This window comes from Erythranthe guttata, chromosome 2, assembly GCF_056151865.1.
Source record: "Erythranthe guttata isolate IM_541 chromosome 2, IM_541, whole genome shotgun sequence".
Lineage (NCBI taxonomy): Eukaryota > Viridiplantae > Streptophyta > Magnoliopsida > Lamiales > Phrymaceae > Erythranthe > Erythranthe guttata.
The window spans coordinates 7,584,461-7,598,562 of record NC_142534.1 but is presented as its reverse complement, the minus strand read 5'-3'; the positions used below and the strand labels follow the sequence as shown (position 1 = coordinate 7,598,562).

Here is a 14,102-nt window from a genome sequence, read left to right as displayed (position 1 = left end):
AAAGGGGAGTTTTTTTTCTTTTGGGCAAAAACATGAGAGTTTAATTTTTAGGCGAAAAAAAATGAATATTTCTGCCTGCATTAAATGTTTCAGTAGGCGCCGGTAAAGTAAAAAAATTGTGCTGCAAAATAAATATATTATATATATTTAAAAAAAAAATAATAATAAATAAGAAAAAAAAAACCCAAAAATCCGGTGGAACCCCGGTTGAACCGGTCTAACCGTAACCTAAGTCGTTTGTCCGGTCTGGATCACGAGGGATTGGAGAAGTAGATAAATGATGATTAAAAACGTTAGAGAGGTAGACAGACCTTTTGGGTAGACAAATTGGTACACTTATCACACTAGAAAGAAACATATCAACATTTCAAAAAAGTTAAAATTAAAATCAATACCAAATTGAGAGAATAATTCTTTCGATATGTACAACAGTAAAAGATATCTAAAACAACTGCCAAACTTCTAAAGAGCATCAAGCCAAAACATCAAATTGCAATGAAAAATCATTAAATTGGAGCCCTCAAATTCTTTGGCATATTGAACGACTTTTTTCATGTTGCTTCAATTTAAGCTTACAAATACCTGTTGTTCATGTTTCTTGATACAAAATCACCAGTTAAGAAATAATTAAAAAAGAACCTCCTAAAACATAAATATATAAATATATATATATATAGTAGGGCAAAGCAAAATTACAAGAAGAAATCATCAATCAGTTCATCAACTAGACAAGTTAGTATTCTTTCTTCAATCTCCACACCTTCTTCAAAAGCCTCCGTTTCGAAATCCGTCCATTTCCCATTTTTGCAACTCATATCCTTGTCCACAAGCTCGTCCATCATCAACTCCTCGACGTTCTTCCAGTTCGATACTTCTCTATACAAATCATCCGCCAAGAATTGCCTTGTGCCCAACACTCTCATCTGCTTCGCCCATGATTTGCAACTTCCGGTAAGAAGGGCCCCACATCTTTGTTCCAGGCATTCACACACACCGTCGAACAACACCTTACGCTCGAGCATGTGGTGCTCTTCTTCCGTGACTTTGTAAGAATTCATTCTTTGGTTTTCTAACTCGTCAAATAAATCAGGGGCTATGATCTTGTGAGCTTGTCCAAGAGCAAATTCCTCGGAGAATAACTCTGCGCTGCTAAGTATGTCTCTAATATATCGTAATTCCCAGTTAGAAGAAGAATCTCTCGAATCCATCAAATATAATAAGCTGCCAGATGTAACTGTTTCAGATAATACAGTCCCAACGGAGGCGGTATCTGATATCTCTACGTTCCTATTACTCCAATTGATCCCTTCATAAGATTCAACTGATAAATATGGCAATCGACCTGAAATTTCAAGAGTATAAATAAGTATGAATTCCATAATTAAACTAAAATAACATAAAATAAAAAAATAAATAATTCTCATCCAAAACCCATTTATGCTGGAAAAAAGATTAAAAAAAAAGAAGTAATCTTTGTTTTTCTAAAGAATGAATGAATGAAAGAGGATTGATGAATGTACCTTCATTGCATGAGTTTCTGTCAAGATCAAAGGAGTCGGAACTAGTCCGTGATAAAGGCTGATTTGAAGCCGAAAGGGATCCAAGCAAATGAAGATATCTCTGATACTCAATGTTGCTGTTATCATCACCATCCCCTTCTTCGATATATTCTACTTCCTGATCAAAATGAAGTTAAGTTATGAATTAGAATTAGAATTGTGTCAAGTGCACAACAGATAGTTAAATAAAAAGTTCCCGGTGCAGGGAGTATAACTGTATAACAAGATAAGAAGAGATCGTATTTGCTCTCACACGCTGCTTCCTATCCATGGAAACTGTATTAATCGAAGATTATAGCATGGTATGTTCATTTTTCTCAGAAGACCCTTTTATCTATTTGTTGAAATATGCTTCATTTCAGATGATATATATCAGATACCATGCAACAATATCAAACAGATCTCTAGACCAGCTTATATGTATTGAAAACCGATAGAATTTCATTGCGACTTTTGATATATATGGGACTTGGTAGTAATGAACCGATTGATATGTTAGGCAACCGACAAAAGGAGATGTGTTTATCTTCCTATTCTTCATGAATTGCCTAAGTACTACTTACATCCAGACATTTGTTATTGCTAGACAAGAGAAAATGATTCTACATGCCTTGCTGGTATTACTAAATTCGGAAAACAAAAAAATAAAACCAACGTGAAAGGACCCCTTCATATATGTTCTCTAACAGGTGTCTTTTCCAAAAGTTTGCATTCACATCTTTGATTTATACTTCATGGTGTAATAAGTAAAGGCTAACACAAAACATAGTTATACAGAAAGGGAAAAAAAAAAGCAACAGAAGGTAAAGAAAGTACCTTGTTTTCTTTTTCAGCTTTGAGCAAAATTTTGTCAATAGAGGCATTCTTGATTTCCTCTTTAGTTTTCGATACTGAGTTGGAAATGGCAGAACTAGAACAAGAAGCAGCAGATTCTGACTCGTCTTTCTGGGACAACTCAATCTTTGAACTCAATTCTTTTAGTTTTTGCTCCAAAAGCAAACTCAATGTATCCCCACCGATTACATTAAACCTTGATGAGTATGAACCAGAATCTCTCAATTCGGATCCATGTACACAAGGATCGCTGTTGGTAAAAGACGAGCTATTTGCTTCCAAGATTGTATTGCACGAACTTGAACTAGCTCCAGACTTTTTTATCGGAGATGTAAATGTGAACGACACCACATCCAAACTACTTTTCTTGTCAATCCCGTCCCATTCAGATTCGGCATCCCCTTCAAATGCAACATTACGTTTTACAGATTTTTCATCTTTCACCATCATTGCCTTGTGGGTAACACTTCCATCGACTGACAGTTTTTTCTTTGCATTTGTCTTTGGTCTCGATAAAGGAAGCTCTTTACCAGAATCTGCTGCAACGAAATTTGTCCTCCTAGATGTTGCCACATCACCAATGACAATCTTATTTACAGTCCGATTTGTCCGCCCGTTTACGTAATTAGTGGATAAATTCGACTCTTTTCTCTCCTTTAGCTTGGAACAAGAAGGTCCTGGATTTTCGTCATAGCCCTCTGATACACAATTCTGCTTCTGATTATTCAGCCTCAGCACTTCCGAAGAAGCCCTTCTTGATGAACTTTTCTTTTCCACTTTCTTTTGTGTATTCGTTAAATCCTTACTCGCAAATCCATGTTTAGCATCACTATGTTCTCTTTGCTTCTCAGAACTTCTATTACCAACCGAGGCGAAGCCATCTTTTTTCTGAATGTTGGTCTTTGCCTGAACTGCAAGAGAACCCGACTTCTCACGATTCTTTAACCTTTGAGAAGAACCAATACTTTTCGATTCTTCAGAACTCTGATACAGATAACTGTCTGCTAATCGGCCTTTACCCCTACTATCAAGTTGTCTCTTTGTATTTTTCGAATTCTGCTCTCTGCCCTTTTGAGCAGACTCAATCTTCTGCTTCAAATCGCGAACTCTAAATGGAACCGAAGAAGACCCAAGTGACGGAAAGTTGACTTTACTTGTTGACCGTGGACTCTGCTCCATTATTTTGGATGCTGCTTCGATTATATAAGCCGCATTCTTAGGTGGAACAAATCCCGGACTCTTAATCGGAGATAAGAGCCTGTGGTGAGTGACAGAAATCGGCTTAGCAGATTTTGGAGGAAGTGCCTCTCGTTGAAACCTCTCTAGATGTTGGCTCTGCATCTTTTGCAGCCTCAGCTCCAAAGGGTTCCTACTCGATCCATCCAGTTTATTCCGAACGCTCTCAAAAATAACAATATCGTGTTCATTTTGGAATGCTGGACCAGCCATTAAATAGCTTGAATCTCTGAATGAGTTCGACTCGATAAATGGGGTCGTTAAACAAGGTTCGTTAGCATTACTAGGCACCGGCAATGAATCGAGTCCCATAAGACGCGCCACGACACCTGGCGCTTTTGTTCCATATTCTGAGTCGCCACTTGCCGATGAAGCGTAATGATAATCACTGTAGCCTCTGCCATCTGGAGGGAACTCTCGTTCAAGCCCCTTTCGTACAAGAATGTAAGAAAAAGGTATAATAATTAGTATCAAAAGATTAAATACAATTCGGGTACAGCTATCAAATAAAGTGAGTTCAAGGAAAACTACCTGCTGACGGCGAACGATGGCTGAACCACGATAATTTTCTTTCCCTTGGTTTGAACTCTCTGCACCACAAGACTATGGTGTGAAAAAACAGATAAAACAACAAGACTGAAAAAAAAAAACAGTAGAAATGTTAACTTTGTATACAGTGAAAAAGAAATAATTACCAGGTAATTCAGATTTTCCTGAGAAGAGCTTCTTTCGAGATTTACCATTCCAATCGAAAAGCTGAAAAAAACCTCCCTTTACCGCTCGCTTTTCAACCTCCATTTTAATTTTTTACTCTCAAAACTCAGAATTAATTCACGCAAACACCAGATAAATCAAGTAATACCCATCTGCAACAATGCAAAAGGATGTTTCATCTTAGCTTATTCTGAGGAACTTCAATAAATTAATAATTGAAAAAAATTAAAATTAAAAAAATTAAAAAATTGACTGAATGATTGGCAGCTGAAAAAGTTTAATCCAAGTACAAAATCAACGAAACCCTAGCGCACAATTCGGTAAAACAGATTGCATATAAAAAAAATGTAAAATCTTGATAGATGAAGCTCATTTCTGCAAATAAATGTAACCGTGCCATAAATCAAAATCTGGTAAGCAGATCAGCCAAACAGAGATCAAATTGGTAAACCCATTTCCCAGAAATCCCCAAACTCAAGAACACAAACATACACAGACAGAGAAGTCAAACAATACCTTAAAATTAGAGAAACCCACTTCTTGTAAGAAACAAGCACGCAAAACCAAAATGGTCAAACCAGTTGAAACAATCATTCAAATTCCACTACTTGCGATGCTCTATTATGTACTTTTGCGCGTCTAAACGCAAATTTATCTCTATAAAATATAGCTACATTGGAATGGGCAGACCTCACTTCTTTTTTTTTCTTTTTAAAAAAAAAAAAAAAAAAGAGTAGGAAAACAACTCACCTGTAATGTAGTAGTGCCCATAGTCAACATCTACATACATCTGAAAGAGCTCTAATCTTACTTGTAAGAAACAGCAGCAAGCAGCCCTAACGTAAAGCTTAAATTGTGTTTGTAGGTAAAGATCTATGCTGCTTGCTTAACAAGTACTGGATACGGATTTTGAATTTCGATCCGCAATGGAGGAGAGAGAGAGAGTGTGTAGAGAGAGAGAGAGAGAATGTGTGTGTGAGAGAGAGAGTGTGTGTGTTAGTGTGTGTGAGAGAGAGTGTGATTTGAAAACCAAAATATGTAATAAAAGGGAAATGGTATGTGTGTGTGTGTGGGAGATGTTTGGACCAAAGGGAATGTCACAGTCACAATCACAGTCAGCAGCGTTATGTTTTTTTGGAGTATTAATAGGGTTTTTAAGCCATGGTCCATGGACTAATTCAATTCTAATGAAATTACTACCCATAATAATTACTTTTTTCTATCAAATTACTATCATAAATATCATATGCTTTCATTTCAGTCAAAATATAATTGAAGCTACCATCTAAAAGAAAAAAAAAATAATTGAAGTTTTTCATAATTTTTAATGTTGATAAGTAAACAGAAAAAGTAAGAGAGAAATGTGCACCATAGTTTTCACCGAATTTTAAGCCCTATTGAGAATTTTATTAAGTATTTTTTTTATAGTGAGCTAAAGATTAATTCAACTCTAATATAAAAAAAAAATTCCCTATTTATATAAAACGTTTATATATAAATAAGTAAATGTAGTATAAGAAACTGGAATTAATGGAATTAAAGAGTGTACAATTGGAAATTCTCATCGCAAAAACAAGATATATATAGGAATAAGATTAACATCAAAATTTCCAATCCATTTGCACGAGAATTCCCAACTTGGCTAGCATTGCCTCAAGTCGCATTTCTTGGGCGGAAATTTGAACCTACATTTAGGCCATAGGAACCAAAAATTTCGAATATCCTCAAATATAAGAACTTTTGCAGACCAGTGGATTGTGGAGGAGTAACATGTTATGAAAAGCATCGCATTGAGGGCATCCGCTTTGAACATAACATTCTCAAACTTGGCATTGATAATGAATCTACAACCTTCCAAAATTGCATACGTTTAAGCAACAAAAGGGTCCAAACAGGTTTCAGCAAACAAAAGGGTCTAACACAGGTGGCGTAAATGATTGACCCATTGGAATTTCTCATCACAAAAAAACTGAGGAAGCATGGTCTTCTCTGAAGCAACAATCTAAGTTAATTTTTTGCCAAACTTTAGATGGCCCTCCAAGTTTGGGATGCTCCCGATCCAACCTTGAGATACTTAAAGAGTTCACAATTCTAATGAGCAAGGGCAAAAGAGCTAGCCTTCTTGAGAGTAACCTGCAAAGATGGAGGAGAAGAGCCATGAGCTTTCGATTAGATCAAAGAAAACAACTGCATGTACAACAAACTCTCTCTTAATACCTCGCAAGGAAGAAAACTACCATTTATTTTAGGGTTAAATACAAAAATACCCCTGTACTATGGACTTTGTATCATATACCCCCTTGTACTACCCATAAATACAAAAACCCCCCTGCTGTTATATTTTTCCAAAATATGACGAAAATACCCCTGTTAAGCCTATAAATATAGGGGTTTATTTGAGTCATTTTCCACTATATTTTTTAACATTTTCGGTCAATTTTACTTGATAAATTTTGATTTTTTTATTTTTTTTCTTCAAAACATTTAATTACTTCGATTTTTGAATAAAACCTTTTATTTTTGTCATTTTGAATTTCTTCATTTTTTTCTTAAATGTCTTCTGGTAGTTCAAATTCTCAACAATAATAAGATTGTAAACATGTTTGTAATCTTAGGATGTTTGAACTATCGGAATACATTTAAGAAAAAAACAATGAAGAAACTCAAAATGAAAAAAATAAAAGGTTTTATTCAAAAAATTAAAAAAATTTAAGCAATTAAAAGTTTTGGAGAAAAAAATATAAATACCAAAAATTTCCACGTAAAATTCAATGACAATGGTAAAATATATAGTGGAAAATGACCCAAACTATATATATATATATATATATATATATATATATATATATATATATATATATATATGTGCTTGAGTAGGGGTATTTTCGTCATATTTTGGAAAAAATGTAATGTGAGGGGGGTTTTTGTATTTATGTGTAGTACAGGGGATATATGATACAAAGTTCATAGTATAGGGGTGTTTTTGTATTTAACCCTTTATTTTATGTAATAAAATGATCCAATTAACAAGAAGTTCATTTATAAAAAAAAAAAGATCAAAGAGAGACTTCATTTAGAAATTAACCAAAGCTTAGCCATGAAAGAGCATTTAAGAAAGAAAAAGAGATGATCAATAGATTTTGACAACTCACAACATTTTTATATCAACTCACACCATTTCTATGTCAAATCAAAATGTTGTGAGTTGATATAATATGTCAAAATCACAACATTTTTTTTTTTTGTATTTCTGGTTGTGGGTCAAATTGGACTAGAACTATAAAATCAACCGTTCTCTTACACTTATATTTGCCTATGTATTACAAGTTACAATTCAAATTCCTTTAATATTTATATTTTCATTAATTTGAATCATTTCTTTTGTTCGTACACGTGTAAGCATATTTTTTTAAATATTCATACATTTTTTTCATAATAATAAGAATACTTTTTACACTATCTTACCAAGATTTTAAATTTTATTTAATTTTATCAAAATTCCTTAGTTTAATCATGCATAATTCGTATTGCTTAATTATTTTTAATATTATATACTATTTTATGTTATTGACGACGACATGCATGAAATTTATATATTATTGTACGCCAAGTAAAAGTAGTCCATTCATATGTATTTAATTAACTTCTAAGTCCATTTACAATGATTAATATTAGCTTTATAAGCCTTTTTTAGCTTGAATTGAAATAATATATGAGATGAATTTTGCCTTCCAACTATAATATCTGATTAGGGGTGGGAACGAGCCGAGCTTGAGCCGAGCTCGGCTCTTTTGGCCAGCTCGAGCTCGAGCTCGAGTCCATGTTGTCGAGCTCGAGTCCATGTTGTCGAGCTCGAGCTCATCGAGCCAATTTTTTTTGGCTCGAGCTCGAGCTCGAGCCAATTTTGGCGAGATCGAGTTCGAGCTCATTTAATTTTTTTATTTATTTTTTTAATTTTATTTATTTTTTTATTAAAATCATTTATTTTTTTATTAAAAATTATTTATAAGAAAATAAAAAAAATTATAAAATAAATAATGAACTCTAGTTATATATATTTTTTTAATTTTTCTATTATTATTATAATATATTATATTATTATGAATTATTTAAGTAATATAGATTTGTTTCTATTTAAATACTAAAAATATTTATTATTATAGACTATTTACTATTTAGTTAATAATATATATATATATATATGTGTGTGTGTGTGTGTGTGTGTGTGTGTGTGTGTGTGTGTGTGTGTGTGTAAAAAAAAAAAGAATGCAGCTCGCGAGCCGGCTCGTCGAGTTCGCGAGCCGACTCGGCTCGTTTACCACCCTATATCTGATAGTATGTGAGTTTCAACTTATTTTTGTAAAAACCGCTGATATTTAAGTTTATGTCGACCAAAACTCGATCATGACTGCCAACCTAAATATTTATGAAAAAATTATCCATAAGCCTTGAACCGAAATTTAACTCTAATTTCACCAATTTTTACCCATAAATTCGATTTTGACTTTTTTTTTATTCTTGTTTTTTTTCATAAAATTTCCGATCCCGGCGGTCAACGCCGGTCTTCGGCGTTAACTTTTTTGTTTTAGAAACTTGTCTTTTTCGTCGTTGACTGGTCAACATAATAATATTAATGGGTAATAATACAGTACAATATAATAATATTACTGTCTAACACAATAATATTAATTTTTTTTACTATTTTTTGAGCTCACAGTCAACAAAATAGTATTATTTTGTTAAACAATACTATTACTTTGCAGCACAATAATATTAACAGTAATATAAACAATAATATTATTATTGTGTTACACAATAATTTTTTTTAATATTAATGTTAGACAATAATATTACGGTGTTAGGCAATGGTATAATTGAAATTAATGTCTAACACAATAATATCATTGTGTTTATTGAAAAAAACAATATTCATTAAAAAAAATATTTTGAAGAAAAAAATCTAACGCTATTTTGACCGGCTGGTCTGGAAAAAATATCATGAATTTTTGTTTTCAAAAAATAAAAGTCAACGTCGTTGATTGGCGGTCAACTGCGGTGCAGAAATAAAATTCAGGAAAAAATATCCAACGCCGGAGAACAACGGTTAACAGCAGTATCGGTCAAAATCGGGGTCAAATTCGGTTATGAGTTAAAATTGATTAATTGGTGAAATTGAGATTAAATAAGAGTTTAATGGATGAAATTGGATGAGTATACTTTAAGCGTGAGCTTTCTAGATTAAGCGATATTATTTCATCTTGAAAATATTACCTAAAAGTAACTTAAAACTACGATAAACATATATTCGTTGATCTTAATTCTTAACAATTAGGAAGAAACTATGGTTTATATAAATAGTTAAAAACATAAAAATAAAGAAATAAATAAATGTAGTTTAATTTGTGTAGACAATAAAGTAAATATTCCATTAAATACATCAAAAAAATACAATCATTTAAGTTTTGCTATACGATTTTTCTTTGAGTAAAACTCATCTATTATTGAATATGTACCAGAAAGATCAGCAGTTTTCGTTTGAAAAAATGCATATATCGTATTATTTATCAATTGTTTGTGTTTATGCGAATATATTAGAACAATCGAGCCTGTACCAAACTTTAAAGAACCCTATAAATATCAAATATAAAAAAACCTCTTTAAATAAATTCATGTAACTCATTAAGATACTTCAACAAAAATCTTACGTACAATTAAAGAATGAGAAAGACAAATATAAGATATAAAAAGAAGAGAAAAAAGATGGATTTTTTTTATATTATCTTGATGTTTTTTCTTCAATGGTGTTGTAAATCGATGATTATGTGGACAAGAAAGGAAGAGGGAATTAAAAGGGAAGAAACCTGTTGTAAAACACTAAAATTTATTCATTTTTGTTCCAATGTCTCTAAATCCTTGGAAGTTTCGGCGATTCCCCTCACCTTGATTCTCTTCTCAATCTCAATTCTCTTCTCAATCTCAATTTCTGAAAATGTGATGGATTGAATTTAAAAAATGTAAATCTTTATTTTGAGTTATAATTCTTTGGGGTGAATCTGTAATTTTTAAAATTTATAATTTAAAGGATATTTGGGTTTTTTTTGGGTCAAAAATACACCCTAGATGCACAATCTGCGCGTGCAGCACATGATAAACTAACAAGGGCCTTATTTGACCTTACTAACTTCATAGGGTTTCATTGCTAAATTTTTTAACATGAGAATTTTTTCGACAATTCAAGATTATATATAGGTGGTTCTTGCAGAAAACTCGTCAATATAATAAGGCAAACAATTTTTCACTGTCCTATCTTAACAATGTCGGGATACTGTGGCTTTAAATGTTCGGGAGATCTTTTTGAATTTTTTAGTTAGTAATACATGTTGCAGGGATGGATTTATTTGCGAAAGAGAACAAATGGCTAAACCTAGTGATGATGCTAAAGTTTAGCTCACCTAGGATAGTGTAGAAAACGAGCTGGGAGAGCAAAGCTGATCAGTAGCTAGTCAACTCGATGTTCCTGAGGTCCCTACAAAACAAGTACACGTGAACTAAGCCGGGGGTTGATCCGGCGGAAACCCCTCCGACGCTCAAGTCAGATGTATGGATCGTAGAGAGAGTAGAGAGAATAAAACTTGAGGTGAATTGTCAATAATGAGAACGTACCTTTACAAATGAATAAAACTTCTATTTATATGTCGTTGATTGAGTTGGGCTTATTTTGTTGGGCCCAAGCCTTATTTTGAAGGTGCTTGGGCTTTCGTGTAATGGACCCGAATATTTTCGTGTATTGGGCCTAATTGTTAAATGAATTGGGGCCCATTGGGTCGGCCCAATTAGGTATATCATTAAGCCCCCCAACTCTCGATTCGAGACGGGGACTTGTCTAGAGGTATCCGGGTCGTGTCGAGAGTTAATTGCGTCGTCTATTGAATTGTTTCCGTTGGTGGTGAAATAATTCCTTAATTTAAATAAGGGATTATTGTATTTATTTTGCAGCCAGGTATATATTTAAGGGTTTTAAATAATATACCAGGGCCAGCTTCTGCGGTGGAAAGAATTAAACGTCATCTCTTGCGTAATAAATATGGGTATGTACTTTTAACTTTAGGTCTTCTTTGTGTTTGCTTCTCTTGAATTTTTTTTTTTTTTTTTTTTTTTTTTTTTTGCGGTAGAGTAGAAATTTTTTGTTTCTTGACTCTTTCTTCGGGGAAAAAATTTGCTCATGTCGAACTCGGGTAATTCGAAATCTTTGCGAATTAAACTTCGAGATCCGGTTGAAGGGGGCAAGAAAACCTTTGGTACGGTAGGTATGGAACGCGAGAAACTTGTGGTATCGGGTGCGGAAATCGGATCCGCAGTAGAAGATGCACGGAATTTTGTGCAGATGAAGGAGAAAAGGGGAGCTGCTGCTGTCGGCTTGAGCCGGGTAGTTAATCTGAGAGGGGGTGCGCGCCTCGAGAAGGCTGCTGAGCCCCTTGAAGCGGCTGAGCTGGCGGCTCGCACGGCGCCCGAGGAGGTGATTTATGGTGTAGCAGGCGCGTCGGGCGCGGGTATCGGTAGACGCGCGCGCGCGTCGGGTTCGAAGACTGAAGAGCGCGCGCGCGTGGAAGTAGATTGCGGGGTGGTTGGCGCGTCGGGCGCGGGGATTGGTAGACGTGCGCGCGCGTCGGGTACGCAGACCGAAGGACGCGCGCGCGTGGATGTTGACAGCGGGGTGGTTGGCGCGCCGCCCGAGCGACGCGCGCGTGCCTCTGAGGGGCAGTGCCGAGGTGACGCGCGCGCGCTACCCTATCCCGGGGCGCGTGAAGGCGCGTGTTCGACTGAACGGGGACCACGTGGGCCTGTTGCTACTCGCGAAGCGCGCGCGCGTGAGGGGGTCCCTCTTGGAGGGATGCGCGCGCGTGAAGGCGCGTTTGAAGGCCGTTTTCTGTCCGGTTCGGGCGAAAATGAAGGGCGAGTCGATGGCAGTGCCGACGGACTTGGTGTTTTTAACGGTGGGACTTCCGGATGGCGAGAAGCTATTGAGTCTTGGAGCGACGATGTAGGACCTAGTAATCGTTATTCTCGACGACAAATCGTGGATTTTGGGAGTGATAACGATGATTCTAACCAGTCTCATTCGCCGAGTGAACATGCGGTGGCGAGTAGTGAAGTTGATCTGACAGATGAAGAGGAGGTGGAAGATGATATTCCGCCAGGTGATGTTGAGGTTGATAAGAGGAAGCAAAAGAAAATTAAGCCAATTAATTTGGACTTAGTTGATTTTGATAGTGTGTTGACGGAAGAGCATCTGCACTCTATTCGTCGTTTATCTGGAGCGCCAAGTAACGTTGAGTTGTTGTTGCCTCAGAAGGGTGACCGTTTGTATTCGCCACCCGATGGATTTCATACGGTGTTTTTGGGTTACTTGACGTGTACATCTCAGATTACACCGCATCCGACCTTGTTGAAGGTCTGCGAGGAATTCAAGATCGGGTATAGTCAGCTAACGCCCAGTGCTGTTCTGATGTTCCAGGCGTTTCATTTTAGGGTGGTTCGAGTAGGTCTGCATGTGTCTGTGAGTTTATTTAAGGCGTTATTTACGTTACATCGGCCCAATAAGATGCCTTTCTTTTGCTTTCATCCTCGCGTTCATTACCAATTCGTGAAGAGTGTGAAGCTATCTTTGGGGAAATGGAAGACCTATTTTTTTTACGTGAGGGCTCCCACTTTTGACGTTCCCGTAGTTTGGAATCCTACGTGTGAGAGTTTCGCGATGACTGCAAATATGGCGAAGAGGATTGAGGAATCTGGGTTGTGTGATGTGGAATTTGATCCGAGGAGTTTGATACCGACGGTGAAGGGTCAGCATCGTATATCCTTTTGTTGCCTTGACTTGTGTTCCTCTTCTTTGTTTTTTTTTTTTTTTTTTTTTTTTTTTTTTTTTTTTTTTGTAGTGTATATCCCGTGTTTCTTATGTGTTCGTTATCTCTTGTAGATGGGGGTATCACCTTTGCGGCACTTCAAGCTAAGGCGAATGGGACGTCGAAGAAGGCATCGAAGAAGGCATCGAAGAAGGTACCCTCTAACTTGGGAGGTTCTTCAAATGGTTTGCCTCGTGGGGAGGTCCATGTAGAAACTCCTCAAGTAGTCGCAGATGATCGTAGCAGTGCTGGTGAAGTGGAGGGGCGTCCACCGACGATGGGCCGTGGCAAGGGAAAGAGGGTGGATACCGAGTATGTGGCTGTGCCTAAGCGTCCACGGGTAGGCCCAGAGGAGACTTACGCTTTCCATGGTGGAGGAGAGAAACAACTGTTCACTTATGGCGTAAACCGCGATGGTAAGGAGTCGTACTGGGATGTGTCGGACTATGATTTGCCGATGTTGAGTACCGAGGGTTTCGTTCGAGAGTATGATCGTGCTCGGATGTCTGGTAAGGGTCCTTCTCACATGCTAGAGTTAGCTGGTGGAGACATATGTCGGGTGAGTACTTGTCTACTTAAATTTTTTTTTTTTTTTGACTTGTGGAAAATAATTTTTTTGTTTTTTATATATATATAGTTGGTAGCGACTTGGAGATATCTCATGGAGCATGGTAGGAATGCGGAAGCTATGAAGGAAGAGGAGAGGGCTCGAGGTCAAGCGCGTGAGGATGAGCTTCTAAGCCAATTGGAGATAGCGCGGTTCGATCTTGCTCAACGCTCGGAAGAGTTAGCTCGGAGGACAACGGAGCTTGCCGAGAAGACAGAGGAGCTCGAGGTCATCCGAGGTGATGTGCAG

General features: G+C 36.4%; 1 protein-coding gene across 2 annotated transcripts; it reads right to left on the bottom strand.

The window, feature by feature from the left end:
- Positions 1–490: 490 nt before the first annotated feature.
- Positions 491–5,450, bottom strand: LOC105958241 (uncharacterized). 2 transcript variants are annotated; one of them, XM_012982244.2, is made up of 6 exons: positions 5,094–5,450; positions 4,325–4,495; positions 4,161–4,219; positions 2,376–4,058; positions 1,521–1,677; positions 491–1,342 (listed from the first exon to the last, which is right to left on the bottom strand). In XM_012982244.2, exons 2-6 carry the CDS (start codon positions 4,425–4,427, stop codon positions 693–695), a joined length of 2,652 nt encoding a protein of 883 aa, XP_012837698.2. In that variant the 5' UTR covers positions 4,428–4,495; positions 5,094–5,450; the 3' UTR covers positions 491–692. The 2 variants fall into 2 exon arrangements, with proteins under 2 accessions (XP_012837698.2, XP_088682862.1); XM_088826736.1 differs by lacking the exon at positions 5,094–5,450 and adding an exon at positions 4,860–5,063.
- Positions 5,451–14,102: the final 8,652 nt, after the last annotated feature.